At 33.5% G+C, this 20,471-nt stretch overlaps 1 protein-coding gene across 5 annotated transcripts in view; it reads left to right on the forward strand.

Annotated features, from left to right (window-relative positions):
* The window catches only part of MMP16 (matrix metallopeptidase 16), a 336,548-nt gene extending 321,130 nt beyond the window's left edge, over window positions 1-15,418 (forward strand). For all 5 annotated transcript variants that reach the window (XM_059901702.1, XM_059901703.1, XM_059901700.1 and 2 more), the window contains 2 exons: window positions 7,234-7,349; window positions 13,849-15,418. In XM_059901702.1, the coding sequence (XP_059757685.1) occupies window positions 7,234-7,349; window positions 13,849-14,183 (451 nt within the window). In that variant the 3' untranslated portion in view covers window positions 14,184-15,418. The remainder of the gene's footprint in view (window positions 1-7,233; window positions 7,350-13,848) is intronic.
* Window positions 15,419-20,471: the final 5,053 nt, after the last annotated feature.

The raw sequence follows: 20,471 nt of genomic DNA on the forward strand, positions 1-20,471 counted from the left end.
CAACCCCCACCCCCACCCCCAAAAAGGGGTAGAAACAAAAGGCTGAGAAGACACCCTCGAGAAATTAACTTTTACAGGACAAAATATGAAAGCTTAACTTTCATATAACAGCTTTAATGAGGGTTTCATAGATGACGATAAAAACTGCCATTTTATTATCTGTTAGCCATACTTTTAAAAATGTTTCCATTCTAAAAACTTAGCATTTCTTGAAAGAATTAAGTTTAGAAATTAAATGTGGGCTACCTCAAATCAATGAAATCAATGAAGGTTACATACCAAATTTATAATGGAATAAAGATATAGTAAATGAGAAAAGGAGTTTTAGTTAATTTATTTCTGACTTGACAAGCTTCACGCAAAGTATAACAAAATATATAGAAATACTTTGATTTTAAGTTCTGCCTAAATAACTGCTTTTATAGGTTTTAAAAATATTTAAAGCAGGATCCCAATTAATTTCCATGTGTGTGATCTTATATATGAGTTCATGAGTCATAGATGTTTTATAAACAGATGACTTCATATTTGTATAATTGCTTAATTCCGAAGTCACACAATTTATTAATACATTCATTCTAGATTAAAAGTAGATGGAATAGACATTAAACTATCTAACTCAAACATAAAAACAACAATTTGGTTATCACTTTTATATGAGAATTCAGTGAGTTTTTCTTCCTTATAGGCATTATATATTTACAATACTTATGAATTTTAAATATATTTTTTTTCCATGTATATTTTGAGAGAAAACATTTATCTTTATTTATTTCTTCCTCTTATTTCATTGACATTTTTCTGTTTTAAAAAATGTAAAACAGATTTTTATTTCTCTAAGGTTAAGATCAGAAAAGGATTTTAGAGATAACCTAGTCCAGGTGTAAAAAACTCAATTGCTTTAAGGGATCAGGCAAATAATGTATACAGTGCTGGGTACAGGAGTAATATATATGGCAATAGGGAGTGATAGGTACTGTGATGAGCTGGAAAGTACAAATACTCTAGAAAAGCATTCAAAATCAGAATCATTTATATAATCTGCTAGACAAATAAAGCACACCTTTAAATTATATTTGGTTCAAGTGCTGCCATATGTCAGTCCTGCATCATATTCACTTCCTACCAAAGTCTAGACTGCCTCAGTTACATTCCATAGGTATTCATCCTTCTGTACCTGACTACCTGTGGTGACAGCATAAATATGAGACAGCCCATTCCATTCTCAATAGCTCTAATTCCTGCTTGCATAAGATTTCTGTACTCATCTTGGCATGTCCCTTACTCATTTAGTTAAAACATTCTTTGAGCACATACTATGTGACATGTACTAGGTAATGAAGATATAGTGGTAAAAAAGACCACAAGTATTCTGCTCCCATGGTCCTTAGATTCTATTAGGGGAGATAGTTGTAAACAGAGAAGAAATAAATGACCCTGATAACATTGAGAAACACTACAAGAAATATAATAGGTGATGATGTGATAGAGGTTCGTGGGTGGTAAGGAGTGGTTGGGAAATTAGTGTGGAGGTCAAGAAAGGCCTAAATTGTAAAGGGGACACTGATGCAGAGACTTTAGTGGGGAGAAATTTCAACCACATGAAGCTATTCAAAACAGTGTGTTGTAAGTACACGAAATAGCAGTACAAAAGCAAAAATGTTAGAATGTTCAAATCAGAAAAAAACATTGTGGCTACAACGTAGTGGGTAAGTGGTCGAGGAGGTCACACAGGTAAGCAGGGACCAGATTACAAGGCCCTGTAGAACATGGCAAAGACTGGATTTTTTAATTTTAAGTACAATGGAAAACATTGGAGGGTTTTCAACAGGAAAGTGCGTGTTCTGATGTGTATTCAAAAACATCATTATGGCCTCCATGTGAAGAATGGACTTCAAAAGTGGAAGCAAGGAGATTAATTGGTAGGCTGTTGAAGTAGTACAGGGGGACACAATGGTAGCAGTGGAGATGGAGCAAAGAGTTCAGTTTACATTTTGTATGTAATCATAACAAGTTTTTCTTATGCCTTGGATTTTAGGGGTGAGAAAAGCAAATCAAAGACAACATCTAGGTTTATTGCCTAAATAATTGAGTAGATGGTGCCATTTCTGAAGATGTAACAAAGAAGGGAAGGAATATTGGGGGAAAGGGACTAAGAGTTTGAAATGTTCATTTTCGGTTTGAGATAACTGCTTACACACCAATTAGAGAAATCAAGCAGGTAGTAACAGTTCACAAGGAAAGGTGGGTTGGAGGCACAGATCTGAGAGTAATTTCATATAAATTGTATTGAAAGTAAGGGCTGACATGAAATCTCATATGTATAGAGATAGCTAAAGAAGTATAGAAGAAATGATGTTTCTTTAAACAGATCTGTAAATTCAGATTAAAATGTCCGGTTTCACTGTTTCACATATAGCATGGAACTCAGTCCCTCAGACTCTTACTTGCCCTTTTCTTAATATACTATAATTTCATACTTGGATACATTTTGATCTTCATAGCATTTAGCTCTAAAATGTTATGTTCCTAAATCATCTCAGCACCTTCTCACAAATATACCCAAGACTCTCTTGTCATACTTCATTCTAGGCTGAACCGTTGAGGATTTTAAGACATTTTCAAAGAAAGAAGACAGAATTTAGATCTGTTTTGGTTTGTTTTATTATTATTACTACTAATAGCCAAACAGAAAAATACATTTATTTCCTATAGTTTAAGGTGTGTGTTTATGAAGTAATTCCTTTTTGTGTTTTTAAAATTATCCAACAGAGTACAAATTGATATTTTCAATTTTGTTGCATTTTTAATAAGGCTTCTGAAGAAAGAGATTTTGTATGATTATTTGGGTGTGAAAAAAAGTGGCCCTGGGTTTTGCGATAACAGAGGCAAGTAGTCTGACTCTAGAGTAAGAAAATGAGACAAAGTGGATGAAGAAATGACCGGGTCATATGAAATCAACCTTGGAGCCACTTTCTGTTCAGTTTGAGTTCAGTATCAAGAAACATTAAAGTATGTCATTTCAGAATTTTCTATACCATTTATTTGTTCATACAGAAGGAATTTAAGAAATTGTTGTATACTATTACACGGACAACTGTTTTGTCTTATGGTTATGACTCATGATCAAATCTAAAAAATGATGAATAAATCCCATTTCCATTCATAATTTCTTTTAAAGGATTCATTTACAATGCTTTTCTCAAAGAATCAGAAATTTAAAGTCATAATTCTACTGCTGAGATTATTGATATATCAGAAGAAAAAACTATAAGCTTTATTTATAATAGCTTCTATCATTTGCTGACCTTACTGCACAAAATTCCAAAATTTTTCCATTATAATATCTAAATCTTAAACCCCTCCAAGTGGTTTATTTACATAATGTTCCAGGTGAATATGCTAATATACTTCTCAATGAACCCATAAGCCTATTTTTCAGGGAGAAAAATATCAGTGGGATGAGCTTTTTTGTTCATGTTGAAATATGTTCAAATATGTTAGAAATTAAAATGCAAACCTATATTTATGAATAAGCCATAGCATTTTTATAAGACAGCTGGATATAATGTGTATATATAATAATATAATGGACTGAAAAATATTATGATTGAATATAGTCAGATGATTCTAATCACATTGCAGTTTACTGGATATATATCAAAGCTGACACAGCAGGTAACCTGAGGGTCCAATTTTATGTTGAGTTTTTCAAAGATGGTGAAATGATCCCAAGTTATAGTTTTGCATTATCTACTAACAGAAAGAGGGAAAAATTGCTTTCATCCTGAAAAATTCATAGCAGGATTATGTTCCTACTAGAGGGTACAATAAAATTCACATTCCATAAATATTTTCTTGAAATGTGATCTCAATAAATCTTATGTGTCTTGCACATAAGTGCTCAAAAAAGTGTTGGTAGGCAAATGGATCTATAAGCAAATAGAGCAAGGGATGAAGGAAAATTATACTGACACAATGAACATTAAGAATTTGAGTGAGGGCCCCAAGAGGGTAAGATGACAGGGGGATTAATGTAAGAATGCTATGTCAAGGGAAACACTAGCAGTAGTGTGGTAGAAAATTGTACTACACTATGAATCAAAGAGCATTAGTTTGAGTTTCAACTCCGTAACATTCAAGAAGAGCAAATGTGACTAAGACATTACCTTTGAATAATATGATGCACAATGCTTTGTCATTGACTGAATTGTGTGACCATGTATCCTATATCTATGTTAGGAGCTCAGCATAAGTATGTTTTAATATGCAATATAAAAGATATTTGAGGGATTTTAGTGAAATAAGATTAAAATAATGTATGTATATAAATTTACTTTATAGCTACAAAGCACTACATGAAGAATAGGTATTGTTACATGAACATTGTTATAACTACATCTTGGAGCACAAACCTGGTTTCTGAATATGTAGTAATCTTCCTTAAATCATATGTAGAGTGTGATCCCATTGTCCCTAGGATTTTAAATTATTCCTGGGTTAGCAGAATTTTAAAACTTGCTTTAAGTTATGGTTTACACCATCTAAAAATGCCATTTATTGGAAGATACATCATAATTTAATCTATCATTGAGGGGAAACCTCTGCCCAGTATACTTTGACATAATATTGAGATGTGAAATACCTATAATAGAGATGTGAAATGTGAAAAAAATATGTATCTTAGAATCCATGAAATAAGGTATTTGATGATTTTTCTGTGAGAAGTTTTCTTTATGATCAACTTCAGGAACCCATTAATATATATGACTATTGTAAATCCCATTGAAATATTTACTTGAGAGAAGAGATCTGGAGACTCTGAGTGCAATCTCAACCCCATTAATCATGCTATATTCATCACAGCGTGTTCTGTGATAGAGGACTATTCAAAAATAACTTAAAAGCAGATGTTTCCATGAAAGAAAATATACTTTAGTTTTGGTAGAACTTTGCACTCCCTACTTGTCTTCTTCAGAAAGATAGGCCTGGCTACCATTATTTCAGCTCAGTGCTTCTCCCTGAAGCTTTTCCTGATCTCTCTATCAAATCTGCCCTTATCTTCTATGTGATAAGAATCTATGACAAACACCTCTACAGTGTGTTTTCCTGTCTGGATAAAATCTGCCTTGTGGCTTATTATTGGGATACATCCTGAAACAATCTTTTTTTCTTTTCCATGTGAAGATGGAGGAAGTGCTAATATTCCACATGTTACTTATCTGAGGTATCTGGGAATCTATAGCAAAACATTCTTTACAAGATCCCACAGCTCTGTAGATAAAGGATTCTCCATAGACCTGAAACAAGAGAATATACAGAAAAGACTGGATTTTTTTTTCTTTTTCTCATTTAAGCCAAATGCCAAATCCCAAGATAATGCATTGTGTGTTACTTCACAAATCTGTTGGTGAAATGCTACTTTTAGCATATGTTAAGAGATGTTTAGTGGTGGGGGGGGAGAAAATGTTGTCAAACATATTTGGTATGTGTAGAAAAAAGAATAGTGACTTTTGAAATGGAACAGAACTGATTATAAGTCATTGTCCTCCAAGAGTTCTCCTCTCTCAAATGGAGACAATGACAATTCTCTCATGAGTTTATTGTGAATAAACATTTGATATAATGCATAGAGCATTATGCCTGCCCTAAAATAGGCAATATCCTGTGAACTCCCAATGGTTTCACTCCAGTTTTGTCAATCCTTTTGAACATTCAGACATAAAATTTTTGACTCTTAGAACATATAGGCAATAATGAGTGATCCAAAGTAGGGAGGTTCACAATTTGTTCCTTAGATGTCTAGTGGGTCTGTGAAAGTGGCCCAATGGCCACCCTGTGAAGGGATGAGAGTTCTGAGAGTTCTGACTCTTAGCAAGCTTTGCTTTTATCTGTTTATCCATCTATACACCAAGGACTCTAGTCAAGACTTGCCCTAAAGTCTACAGTCATATACCCAACTGCCTCATCAACAACTACTTTGATGTTTAACAGGCAACATTATTCTTCCGGTTGTTCAGGCCCCAAATTCCTGAGTTATGCTCAACTTTGTTCTCTCACATACTGCATTCAATCCATTAGTAATCTCTTTGGGCTTTTTCTTCAAAATAATATCCCAATCCCTTGAATTATCATCAGCTCTCCAGTACACATTCTAGCCCAAGGATTACTGAAATGACATCCTAACCGGTATCTCTTCTTCTACTTTACCTCCTTCAACCTGTTTAACTCATAGCAGCAGTGTGTTTCTTTCAAAAATAAGCCATATCTTGAAGGTCCTCTGCTCAAAATCTTCATTGGCTTCACATCTCTCTTAGAGGAAAACAAAAGGTTTTGCCATAGTTTAAGGGTCTATCTAATCACAGGTGCTGGTTCCCACTCTGACCTTGTCTCCCTTTTGCTAACTCAATTCTAGTCACTCTAGCCTCACTGTGGATGCTCAAGCACTCCAGGCTCATGCCTGCCACAGAAACTTTTGATAACTAGTGACTCTACCTGAAATGTTATGCTCCCCAAAACTACAGAATGTTGCTTCTCACTTCTTTCTGCTCTCTGCTCAAACAACGGCTTATCAAAGACCTTGCTATCCAGTAATTTAAAATGGCTGACACATATTCCTAGATAACTTTTTCTGCTTTGTTTTCTTAATAGATCTTACCATCTCCTATGACAGTATGCACTTATTGACAATGTTTTTTTTTTTTTGCCTGTAATCTCTACATATCCTAAAATGTAAGATTGAGAAGAGCTGAGGCATGTCTGTTTTGTCCAAGGTTGTATCTCTGGCACCTACAATAATGCTAGAAACACAGTAGGTACTCAATAAATATTTGTTAAATAAATGAATGGGTAAATGGATCAAGATTATGCTTATTTCAAATGACGTATTCTGGTGCCTAAGTAAGATTTTTAAAAATCATGAAAACGTCTGATTTCTACATAGGTTGGTGATACCCTTTTGAATTGTAACTATGCTTAGCTAGAGTTTTAAAATTAATTTTTAGCAGACTGAATAAATATAAAATAACATATCCATTTTTAGCATATTCAAAAAAGGAACAGAATAAATTGTGTACACTGTCTTTGCATGATTTAAATCAGTTCTGTAAATCACTAACAAGTACATAGGTAGCATGCAGCAAGGATTTAATGAATGCTAGCTAACTGTTATTGTTTGTATACGTAATTGTCTTTCCTATGCATGTGTTGTTGTTGTTTATTTATCCTTTTCAGGTATTGGAGATATAGTGAAGAAATGAAAACCATGGATCCTGGCTATCCCAAACCAATCACAGTCTGGAAAGGTATCCCCGAATCTCCTCAGGGAGCCTTTGTGCACAAAGAAAATGGTATGCAACATGTGCATTATATATTTCATGAGCTTACTAAGTATTTGAATAATCTATCCTACTTGTTCATTATGTTAAATGATTAGAAAGTAACATACTAGGGCTATCTCATATTATATTTATATAAAATTTCCTTCATAGATTTATATTTAATATTATGCTCAAGATGTTTTTTAACCTCAACCTATTTTAGTTTATAAGAAAAAAAAAGTAATTTAAAAAAAATGAAGAGTGTTAATTCCTTTGAAGTAACCTCACCTACTTTCTACTAAAATTCATGTAAAGATAATAATAACAGACATATGTGGAACAGGAGCTGGTCACAAAGAAGATATGTTATAAATGTGGGCTGAGGATTGTACAACATGTTGAGGATTATAATTTTTCATGTGTGCCTTTGGCCTATAGTGTCAGCAAACAAGAAAGATCCCAGCTCAATACAGTAAGGTTAGAGTAGATGCATGATTGCTTAATAACAGAAACAGATCACAGAGCTGCCTTGCTCTCCATCTCAGGATTCGGGATTCAGTCAGATCCTAAGGGAAGTTAGCCAAGCAATGGGTAATCGATGCTCCTGTATCTGTTGGGTAAAGTTTGAACATTTCTCTCCACATTCAGGGATTAGTAAGTAGAAATAAACCATAATAATAATAATTCAAAATAAAATTTATACACAATATTCCAGAACAAAGGAAAGTGACATCAAACTGAAATACAGAGAAAAAGAAAATACCCTCTCAGATGATTTATAATAGGAACCAGAAGAAAATAATACATTATGTGGGTCCTATATAGCATGAAAAGTCTATAACATATGTGCAACAAGAACAAAATAAACATCATTTGCAAGAGCAAAATTAAGTGCATCTGGGAGGAATATCAAAAAAAATTAATGAAGAAACAGGGAAAAATGAAAAATCGACACCACCCACTGAAAACAATGGCTGATCATCAGCAAACTGCCAGAGTTTAAGAAAGCTTTACACTGAGTACAAGCTTGAAGGAACTGACACCCAGGATGATACCAATCAGAAAAATCAAACACAAACTGTGTTTTGACCATTGTTATATGTAATTTATACTACATTCTGTGTAATGATATCCCACAAGTAAAACACTGTATGCTAAGTCAAAAAGAACCTTGAAGCCCTGATTATAGCACTTACTGGAATTATAGTTTTTTGTGTATTCTATTGGTTCAGAGAATTAAAGGACCAAGTTAAGATATAGCCTGTATGTGACAAAAGCAGAAATCCACAGGAGAGGAGAGATTGAGATGAAACATATCTGTCTGAGATAAAAAGGAAATCAATAAGAAAATAAAGTTACAATGCAGTCAAATTGGAGACAGTAAAACCATATCAATATATGGCAAAAAACTCCACAAACTATGCAGATGTAGAAGACAAAAAAGTGAAATATAATCACAGGGAAAGCAGAAAACTGAGATGATCCCCTAAAATTAGAGCTGTAACCAAGAATCTAAGGGGGAGAGGAGATTTCTTGGGGTTAGATTAAAGGGGGTTGTTTCAGCCCAGATAAAACCAGCTCTATCTTACATTTACAGAAGTTCTACCGCTGCTCTAGACTGCCCACAATAAAAGTTATCACACACTATACAAAAATATATGCAAAGAAAATTAAGCCAAGATCTTACCAGTGATTAAGTATAGCAAGTTTGATAAAATTTTTTCAATTTCTTTCCTTTATTAATATTCTAAAATGAATATAACTTTTATAATAAAAATAACTTTTAAAATAAGTAATAATTATTTCAAAAGATTGAAAAAGTATGCATAACCTTAATTCCTTAGTATATTAACTGTTTTTATTTTCCCTGTTTCTATTTGCAAGTCCATTAAAATTTGAGATTTGATTCAGGTTCTCTGGAAATAAATCATAATTATATAAAGGTAACAAAAAAATCTTCTGGCTGCATCTTGCCCCATGATTTTTCATATTCTTGTCCATCTGAAAATAATATTTGTTTAGTATAAATGGTTTCCTTACATTCAGAATTTAATATTTTCTTTTCACATGGCAAAGAATAACTTTGTAAAGTACTGGCAAAAAAACAAAGCATGTTGGAAAAACCAGTGCTTACAAACGACAAAAAACTACAGATGAAACTTCAACACATCTATGTCTTCTGTACCTTACCTGGTCCAGCCCCTTCTTTGATATCCTTCAACATTGAGATAACTTTTGATCTTTCAGGAATCCTTGAATATCCTTTTTGGTACACCATCCCTTGCACTCAAAATCTCATATTACAACAATCAATAAATTTATATGCCTGTTTGTTATCCCCTCTAGTGTAAACTCTTCAAATGCAGTTACATAGTAACCATTCAATAAACATTAGTTGTTGAAATTAATTTTTTCCCTTCCATTACTCTAGACCTTCACTCCCTTCAGTGAAGGAGATCTCCTATTTGTTTGAAACCCTTGTTCTGTAGGGTAGCGATATTAATCAATCTGGAACGTCTTAGCCTAGATAGTCTACCAATAGCAAATTCTCCACTTTTAATTCTCTATTCAAATCTCATGCTTGTGTTTTTTTACCTTGAACTCAAATTTTACACAACTTCTTCCCTTATGTTTTTTATAGAAGAGCAAGCTCAATTTATTGAGTAAACACACTTATATTTATATAAATATAAATAAATGTATATACTTAAAGTAATTCCCTATAAGGATAAGTCCATGCACATGATACTTGACAGTCATAAAATCAGAGATGATAGAGCAATGAAATGTTTTTTCTAATTCTTCACCCTTCCACCAAGGTAGGAATTTCTTCCTAGGAATCTTCTCCTTATGGAAGTTTTCAAAAAAAAACCAAAAAACAAAAAAACAAAAAAAATCCGAGAAGCTTAAAATTGAGCTATAGATTTTTGAAGATGTTTTCATATTAAGGTGGAATATGCCTTCTTATAATACCTATTGATATTAATTCTGCCACCTTGGCCAATGAAATGTGAATATGTGGTGCAATTTACTGACTTCTCACCATCTATCAGTTGTGCTACATAAATTTATCTAATTTAATTGTCCAACACAAATACCTCTTTACCTCATTTATAATTATTTATGAATGAGGAAAACAACATCAGCTAGTTTAATTAACTTACTCATGGTCATGAAAGTGGTGATATTATATGTCTACGGTTTGAAACTAGACCATTCTAGCCTCACTGAATTGCTCTAATGCACTCTCTCCAAAGAGGAAAAATTAAAACATCTTTTCCTACATTATATCATTAAGGCAATTGACAATCTGTCATGTCAGGCCAGATTTTTCATTTTGTCACATTAGATATACCTTAGGCTTTCTCAAAATGTAGTTTCCTAATCCATCATCATCTCAGTTTTCACCTGTAACCATCTTAATTTAACAATTTTCTTATTTTCTTCTTTATTTTTAGCCCCTGAAAATAGCTACAATAATCCAAATGATATTTGACTTATGATATATATATATATATATATATATATATATAAATTATTTCTTCTTGCTTTTGACAGTGTTTTAAGCAATGACATGAGTTTTTAACTTATATTAAAATTGTAGTAAATAATCATTGCATTTACCCGCCTTCAAATCTCTAAGTTACTTGCTGTCAAGCCCTGCCTCCTAGGTATTCTATATTCTCTCCTTAGAAAATGCAATTTTAAGGTTAATACAAGATTCTGCTTTAACACTGCTGCATTTTGTTTTACTGATTACAGCTCCACTTTTAGCCTGTTAAAATAGTTTGACTCTTGATTCTGTTGGTGTATTAATTCTCTACCCTGACCCTCACTCTCTGTTAAAATCTACATGTGGGATTCAAACAAATATTTTCACAAGAACCAGGTTATTCATTCACATTTGTTAAACATTAATAAACTTTTTACTAATAAATATACAATAGTGGAAAACAGAGAGAACACACAGGCACTGCCATGCAGTATCTTCTATGAAGTTATAACAAGACAGCTATGGTAGACAATTTCTCCTTACATTTTAGGACTAAGCAATAGAACAGTCACCAGTGAAAACCAATCAAATACAAGGAAAACAAAAAAAGTCATCATATAATTCATTACAGCCTAACTGACTTCTACCTCAGAATTTCTCAAAAATGATAACTTCAGGTAAGAGTTCATCTGAAGTTTCTACTCTTAGTAAGCATAACATCTACAAGATTATAACATCAAAGCTACTCACAAAAGAAAAAAAATGAGTATATAAACGTTTCTTCAACCCACTGATATTTCATAAATGTTTAAAAAAAATTATTGAATGAGATGAATTCTTCAGGATCAATGTTTGACAGATTTCTATTACCAAGATTTCAGGCTACTTCTTTTCAATTACTTTTATTCTCTTAACTCCTGACTAGATTTCTTACCTCTAACAAGTGTATTCAGCCAACTACAATTCTACTGTATATGGAGTGTGTTAGTATAAAACTTGGCCTGCAGACATGATAAATATGAAAATGGAAACTTCTGAATTTTTATATGATACCCAGTAGTTTCATAGTAATTAGCTTTGACTAAAAATTAAAGATGAGGACACTTCCAGCTGTTGGTTTCCAGTTTACAAATATAAGAAGTACATTCACCTGTCTGCAAGGTCTGTTTCATTCTAGATCAATGCCATTATTCAACTATAATCGTCTAATGAACTTTATTTGGCAGGCCCTCGACATTTCTTTATCCAAGCTTGTTGAGGAATTACACTGGAGTTCATTAGTGTGATCAAATACCATCTCCCTGCAGAAAAATTTGAATCTACATACACCTGTTTTCACTTGGCAAGTTGTTCTGACTGCAAAACTGCCCTTCAAAACTAAAAGCAATAGCCGATTTTCATGGCATTGAACAGAATTATTTCTAGAATGAAGTGACCTGAAGTGATGGTCTATCCTAGCTGAAAGTTTTTGAGAGATGTCAGAGTTTTTTGTTGTTATTGATTTAGGAGTGCTGTCTATCACCACCTGTGATGTTGAACCAAGGAGTATTTGTGAAAAGACAAAAATCTCTAAAGGACCTGGCCTTAGAAAAATCATTAAGATTCAGGCTCTAAAGCTAGACCAAGATTTAAATCCTTTTTTCAACAGGACTAGGGCATATCATTTTATCTCTGAGCTTCAGTATCTTTGCCTGAAAAGTATAGGTAACTAATTCTACCTGACAGAGTGTTTATGAGGATTAAAAGATGTCATTTACTAAGTTTTTAACACAGTGATTCTTCCATAATAAGTGCTCAATAATAAAGGGGAAAAACCCTCATTAATGATTATTAACTCAAAAGTAGGCATACTATTCAAAATTAGATAGCTCCCAAAATATAGTTTTTAAGTGATTATAACATTAAAACATTTCTTATTTTCTTGAATTTTATCTCAAAGTCACAAAGAAACTTGACATGAAAGAGATATGGACAGAAAGAAAAACCTGGGCTTGTTCCCAGGAAAAAAAACAAAAGTTAAGAGAATAGTCCTAAGAAAAACACATATTTGTAGTTTAATTGTCACAAGTTTACAAATCTATTATCTGCATCCATAAGGTTTTGGAACATAAATCATATGTGTTGCTAAGTTACTTGAACCTTCTACATACTACCTCCTCCCCCATGAAATATATGTTAGTTAGAAGTATTAAAGATAGAATTATAGATATTTTTGTACTCTATTCATCCTTTACTCTAAAAGGATTAATAATAGCTTTAGAAGTTCTGTAAAATGTAGCTAAGTGATAAAATTTTAACATAAGCTAAGTAAATAAGAAAGTTAAATAATGAGGACAAAAGAAGAGATAAAATGGACATGGCCTAGAGCTGAAAAAGGTTACTGCAGAAAATACAATAAATACCTATTTAATTATTAAAATTCCTAGCATACAAAGGAAATCACCTCTAGTTTCGTGATTTATGATTTCTTGTGATTTCTTTTCCAAATGACAAAAACAAACTTGTTCCTTAGGAGGAGTACAACTATTCCTGATGCTAAGATGATTAGAAATTTCCTTTCAGGTGTTTCATGGAGACACCTCCTTATGATGTATTGCACAATGTCCTCAATAGCTGCATGAGGACAAACAGGGCTTCTGTTTATAAGGCTGTTTCAGCATCTTTCAATACAGGTTGATACTCTCACACTAATGTGTAATTCTGTACCAGCAATCCTATAAGCGAGCAACAGGATGACGTTCTCTTTGCAGTGTAGACTAGGAGTAGATGTATAAAGCATGGTCTTTCAACAACTCTGTGCAAATATTATTTCTCTCTTTCAGCTGAGCTTTCCCTAGGCATTTGAGGGCACAGTTTCTGGAGCACAAGAACCAGATCCATTTCAATAAACAGCTGATCTGGGAATAGTGTTTTCTTCCTACAAAAATTGAGTGGCTTTAACATACATCTTTTAAGTAGCCTATTTAATTAAATGTCTATACATATACACTTTTACAAATAAGTGGTTCCTGTGTGTGTGTGTTTTCCCCCCACCAGGCTTTACGTATTTCTACAAAGGAAAGGAGTATTGGAAATTCAACAACCAGATACTCAAGGTAGAACCTGGATATCCCAGATCCATCCTCAAGGATTTTATGGGCTGTGATGGACCAACAGACAGAGATAAAGAAGGACACAGCCCACCAGATGATGTAGACATTGTCATCAAACTGGACAACACAGCCAGCACTGTGAAAGCCATAGCTATTGTCATTCCCTGCATCTTGGCCTTATGCCTCCTTGTATTGGTTTACACTGTGTTCCAGTTCAAGAGGAAAGGAACACCCCGCCACATACTGTACTGTAAACGCTCTATGCAAGAGTGGGTGTGATGTAGGGTTTTTTCCTTTCTTTCTTTTCTAGGAGTTTGTGATAACTTGAGATTCAAGACAAGAGCTGTTATGCTGTTTCCTAGCTAGGAGCAGGCTTGTGGCAGCCTGATTTGGGGCTGACCTTTCAAACCCAGAGGGTTGCTGGTCCTGCACATGAATGGAAACGCACTCATGGGGAAGCTTCCATGATGCACAGTACTTGCCGTTCTTCAGTCCTTTGTCTTTTTTTGTCATTCAGTTCTAGGCCTTTCCTCTGCACGCTCAATGCCCAGTAAATTTTCAGGATTATCTAAAGAGAAAAAAGAAGAAAAGATTCTTCTTAAAGGTTTCTAATATGTATTTTCTGATGTCTGAGCCCATTTCTGGGGGAAAAAAGCAAAAGAGAAAACCCACAAATTTTTGCTTTACAACAAGGAAAAAGAGAAGTGTAAACAAAAAACCCACAATTGAACGTTCAGGAAAGTGTGAAGACCCAAAACAGCTTTGTCTCCAAAGAAGATAGCTCTCTGACTGCTATGGACAGTCTCCTATGCTTCGTTTTTGTCAGGTGGGAGACCTGGAATACACATGCAGGACTTTAGACTGTTGGGACAGCCATTTTCCAACAAACAAGGGGCCAAAATATCTGCAATATTGTAACAGCCTTAATACTACATCCATTTTTCGTTTTATACAGCTGTTCTCAGCTATGTTTTCAATGTTTCATCACATTTATATTCACAGCTATATTCAAATGGGACCTTTTAATTGTTTTGAAGTGTTTCTAAACCCCTTCCCGCCACCTTACCCCTACATCATTGTGATAATCTCCCCAAGTTGTATTAGGCCACTGCCCCAGGCCTTCCATGGGTCTGTCAGGAGTATTCATTATAAGTGGAGCAAAAAGCAGTATGTCTTTAAAGTGGTTTAAAGTGACAGTTATTTTATAAGGATATGTGACACTAGTAATACATTGGTGTAACCCTTTGAGAACTATCAAATCAGCTTTCAGAGTCTTAGGATCTGGTAAATGATTGAACTGGGCAATGGTAAAAACAGGCACAGGTTCAAGAAGTTCAGGTTTTTAAAACAGATATCCTATAACCCCATGTAATTTTTAAGTGATTCACACTACTACATAAATGCATTTATAGCAAACAGAAATGATGTTACTTGCCAAAAATTTTCTGGCAAATAAAAAAGTATTTTATTAAATATCTTGTAAGAGTGCAATTTTATTTGAACAACTGATTATAACAGCCTGTCTTTGTTGTTGTTGTTGTTAGACACAACACACAACACAATTTCTGTTTTAAAATCCATTGCATGAAAACTCAATTTGCCGTGGAAGATGCCGTAAGCATTGCCATCTAAAGAATGAATTAAAATGATGACTCTGAGATTGCATGAATATCCTCCACTGTATTAGCTATCTATCGCATGTCAACCATAGTTCTCAAAGGGTTAGTGTGGCTTCTGGCATTTAGCCATCCATTTGATAGCTGACAGAGCCAAGAGACCACCAAAGCATTTCATTGTTGAGTGTAATTTGTCCTAACAGCAGTATTGTCATTTTCACGTGACCTGCAGAGCAGGTTTGTATCAATATTTTTTTCCTAGAGAAAAGTCAGCAACTGACAGACCTCTTAATTGATTTTCAGGCGCTGCTTCTTGCAGTGAAAGGCTTTACAGCCACTGGGCTGTGAACTTATTAGAGATGGTCAGAACGAATGCACCCCATGAGTCAGACATTGGCTTTGTGTGAAAGCCAGCTTTTGAGGGGATTAGATTTTGAAACAATGAACAGCTTGCCTTGAAGTTGATTATTGATCTGTTGACTGTCATTAACAAAAACTTAAACATTATCTTCTGTGAAAATTTTCCTTGAAGAGTCCTGTTCTATGTCTTTGCCCTTTGACCTTTAACTTGCAAACTGGAACAGAGGAAATCTTGTGTTGCTTCTCCATTGGAGTGTTAATTGTTCTCTAAAAACCTAGTAAGCATGAGCTGTTTCCTTAGAGTGGAGAGAGAAGGAGTGTTGATGGTGGATCTGCAGATGGACACTTTGCTCTTTACACGCACACTTTAAAAATGCCCTATAGGTAGAAGTGACTTTTAGTTTTCCTTTAATATAATTTCAAGTCTAAATTCATCATTTTAGTACGAATATAGAACTATGGGGGGGAAAAAAACTCAAAATACTTGAAAGGCCAGTGTGGCTTTTATATAAAGCAGGAATTTTATACTAGTGAAAATTTCTTACTCATTTGCTAATAATACACATTTCCAGATGATTTTAATGAGTGTAGGTATACATTCTTATTTGGAAATGGATGGTTTGGCTGCCTTGAATTTGTATTTATACTCAACATAGCATGAAAATTAGAATGCCTCTCAGTTAAACTACATGTTTATGTTTTGGTTGGGGAAAATATTTTGTAATCATGGATGGCATGTTGCAAAGCCTTGCAGATTGTTATTTCTTACAACCTGAACATAAAGTAAGGCTAAGAAAAAAGGATAGTTAAAAAAAGTAATGGCTAATGGCTTTACAGCAAAACATTATGCAATGCAGACTGTATTTTGACAAGATGATGGAGATTATGTGTGTGAAGGCCAAGAAAGCAAGGAGAGAGGACAAGAATTAGCCCTGTAGCTTTATTTCAGTGCTTCCATTCTAGACAATGCTGGTATTATAAAGAGTGGCTTCTACTGCGCATGGAGCAAGAACTATATACATAAGCTAATTTATACAATGTTTGCCTGTGGGAGGGTTTAATCATTTTAGGGCCTGATGCCAAGAAAAAAAAAAAAGACTGGAAATTGTATTTTGCTGAAGATTGAAATGAGTAACTATGTCATTTGGGGACATATGTAAATCATTGAGGAATTCCATCAACCTGCATTGAAAATTGATTTTTTTTTTTTCCTCTAAAATGAGAAAGAAACTAAAGAAGCAATCTTTTGCCTCTTTACTCATTTGTCACAATATCCTGATTCATCAGAAGACAGATATACAAGGGCTAGAAAATAACCATAGCATTAAGAAGGGAAACACTCTATCATTAAGCTTGAATTCTGGAAATGTCATAGATAAGTGTTGGGTCATATTTTCCTCAATATGAGATGAGATTTATGTGATAAGAAAAGGCATATATGGCTTCTCTCTTTATTAGAACATTTAAATTTTCAGGTTGTGAGACTACAAGAGATAAGAAAATATTAAGTACAACATAATCACAAACATTGGGATTCTATTTGCTTATTTTATGCCAGGCACTTTATGGTTGCTGACTTCTCTTCCACTTGGGGTTTGGGGAAAAATGTCAATCCTAATGGAATAGTGAAAGGGAGAGCGACTAATTGGTCTAGCACATAAGAATAGTGATTCAAAAACAATGTGAATAATAAATAAAACAATATAATGTACAAGTTCAGTATCAATAGAGATATACAACATATCAAATATTTTTCAACATTCTATCACTGATAGCATGGAAAGTTCAGACCTAGGGTTTCCTAAATTGAAATGAAAACACATTCACAATGACAAAAAATAATTCGCCTTCAGTTTCATTATTTCTCATTACTTTAATATAAACATAAATGTAAACAAGGTAATGTTTCTTACATAAATTAACTATATTATAATTTTAGCCAGATATTATTTTTCTATATATTATTAACTGGACTGAATGAAGTATTAAACAGCCAATCAGTCTGTGTTCTCTATGAAGCAGTTAAGCCACAACAGATCTGTGGAAGAAGTTGTGAATTTAACTACTGACCTGTTTCAGAACAAAGTGTGTTCTGGCATGGCATCAGAACAGGTGAATACAGATGCTCTTTACAATCACAAAGGTAACGTGCATAAATTAGAGAACATTATATGATACTAGCAAAGACAACTTCTGTTATAAATCAGAGGGCAAGACTTTTCTGAATTAGATGTAATAAATTACTAAGTAATAATTTACAAAAAAATAATTACTGAGTAATAAAGGATAGAGACTGATTTACTGAAACAAGCAAATGTTACTTTTACTATTCAGATTGCTTGTAATCTTTTTCTATTGACATATAATTTGTTTGTTTCACATACTAGATACTTGTTTTTATTCACTTTCTGTGGGTGATTTAAAAAAACACAATGTGGTGGATGAGAACATTGCCCAACTTCACGGGTATTTCCAATACATGGATGATGTGTATATATGGGATCCTAGGGAAACTAATATAATACTTTCCACTTCTACATATTATGCTGTTATCTAGTATGCTACAAATACACACCCACACTTTGTGGATCTTATAGTAGAATAAGCAATGTGGCCATATTGACTAAATTCAGTGTGCTACCTGAAAAGGAATGGATGTTATAATCAAATAGACTGAGTTAACACAAGAGTCATTAAAATAATCTTTTTCTTTTTAAGTTTTGGAATTATTTCCAAAAACTAATAAAGGCAGTGGTTTACTGATAGTATTGAGTCTGTGAGACTGTAACATATACTGAAATAACCTCATGGCTGGTGGTGAAATCTTTTTTAGCAAACACAGCAGAGAGTTCATTGAACTTTTGATTCTCTCAAGAACACGTTCCAAAATATCAGATGTCAAACAGAACATGCCGTCTCAACCAAAAATGTTAAATTCAGATAAGCCATTATAAATAGTCATGAGTACAATCTTATGATATTGAAACCAAACCAACAATCTTATGATATTGAAAACTTTTGAAACCAAACGAACAATATTATGATATTGAAACCTTTTGAAACCAAAAGGTTTCATGTCAATAATACTAGAAAATCTAACCATTTCATTGCATCTCATGCACCTTCCTGATTGATTTATTGTGATCACAGTTTATAACTGCCAGAGCATATGTATCTATGTTATAGAGTCTATGTTGCCTAGTAGGGAACCATAGCTACATCAGAGAAGTTATATTTAAAAAACTAGAACTTCCTAAATATCAGAAAAACTTCATAATAAAGAATGCAGTAACCAGGCATAGCACCACACGATAAATATGAATGCTAAATGTTAAATTTATCATATATTATGAAAATTAAAGAAGAGGAAATATGACTCTTTTGTAAAATAAAAAAAAACATCATATAGCACTCCTTAATACAACTGGAAAATTTAATTTAGCAAGTATAAAAATAGTAGAACAATGCAACTTCAGGCTCTTCACACTAGTGATGAGTATGTGATATATCAATGTATATAATTAGACAGTGGTCATTAGCTGTTACCCTGCATAAACACATCTGATACTCATGCATTGCCTTCTAGGCTAAAAATGTCAAAATTAGATATTCAGTAACCTCATTTGGAAAGATCTACATAATGTTAGAATCTCCTGAGAAAAGCCATGTCCCTAGGATAGAAATTTACCTCAATAATCATGTAACACAAAACACTTGGCAGAGTAGCAAAGAAGTTGCCTTAGTGTTTCAGTCTCATCTAATTGTAACCGTTGTCTTTCATGTACTACTCAAATCATTTTTCATTTGTTTACTTTGGTGTAATTTTGAAATGATTCTGATATTTTCCAGGTCAGATTAATAACATCCAATTACAAATATCCCTTCCAACATTTTATACATATATCTACTTTGAAATTTAAACCAATAGTATATAAAGCCTAAGAATGAACACTGATTTGACAAATTCACAGAAATTGAGTGAAAAACAGATGTGATATTGCAAAATTTCTGTCAATTTCCTGGTAGAATACTGAAGTATCAGCCTTCAATTTTTAAACACAACTGTGAGCTTATAACTGGACATGTCATGCATTATTTTTTAGAACAATGCTAATTCTTTATACTAAGTAAGGGTATAAGATCGTGAGTGCTGTAATGCAGCACCTCAGGCACTCATAACTAAAGCTCTTAAGGAAAATGAAGGCATAACCAGTAACTCATGGTTAGTGCATAATAATTATAAAAAAAGTTATGTATGGGAGATAATTCTGAAGATTTATGAAGATTCCATGCTTTTTCAATTTAAAGAGCAGCATGTCTTAAAATGTGTCTTATACTAACATTGGACTGGGAATAATGTTCAAGTTTGCACTCAACAAATCCTTATGTTCAAGAGCATACTGGACAGTGTAGGATAAACATATCATAAACTAGAATGTTTTGCTGATTCACATAACTTTGTCATGTGCTCTGCTATAGTGCTGGATTTATATGCCGTTAAGAAGGAAGAAGAAAATCAATTAAATATAAATTTGAAAATTGCATTATGTTAGGCCACTTAGCTTCAAAGCAAGATGTTATTAACTCTTAT

This window comes from Balaenoptera ricei, chromosome 17 (assembly GCF_028023285.1).
Source record: "Balaenoptera ricei isolate mBalRic1 chromosome 17, mBalRic1.hap2, whole genome shotgun sequence".
Classification (NCBI taxonomy): domain Eukaryota; kingdom Metazoa; phylum Chordata; class Mammalia; order Artiodactyla; family Balaenopteridae; genus Balaenoptera; species Balaenoptera ricei.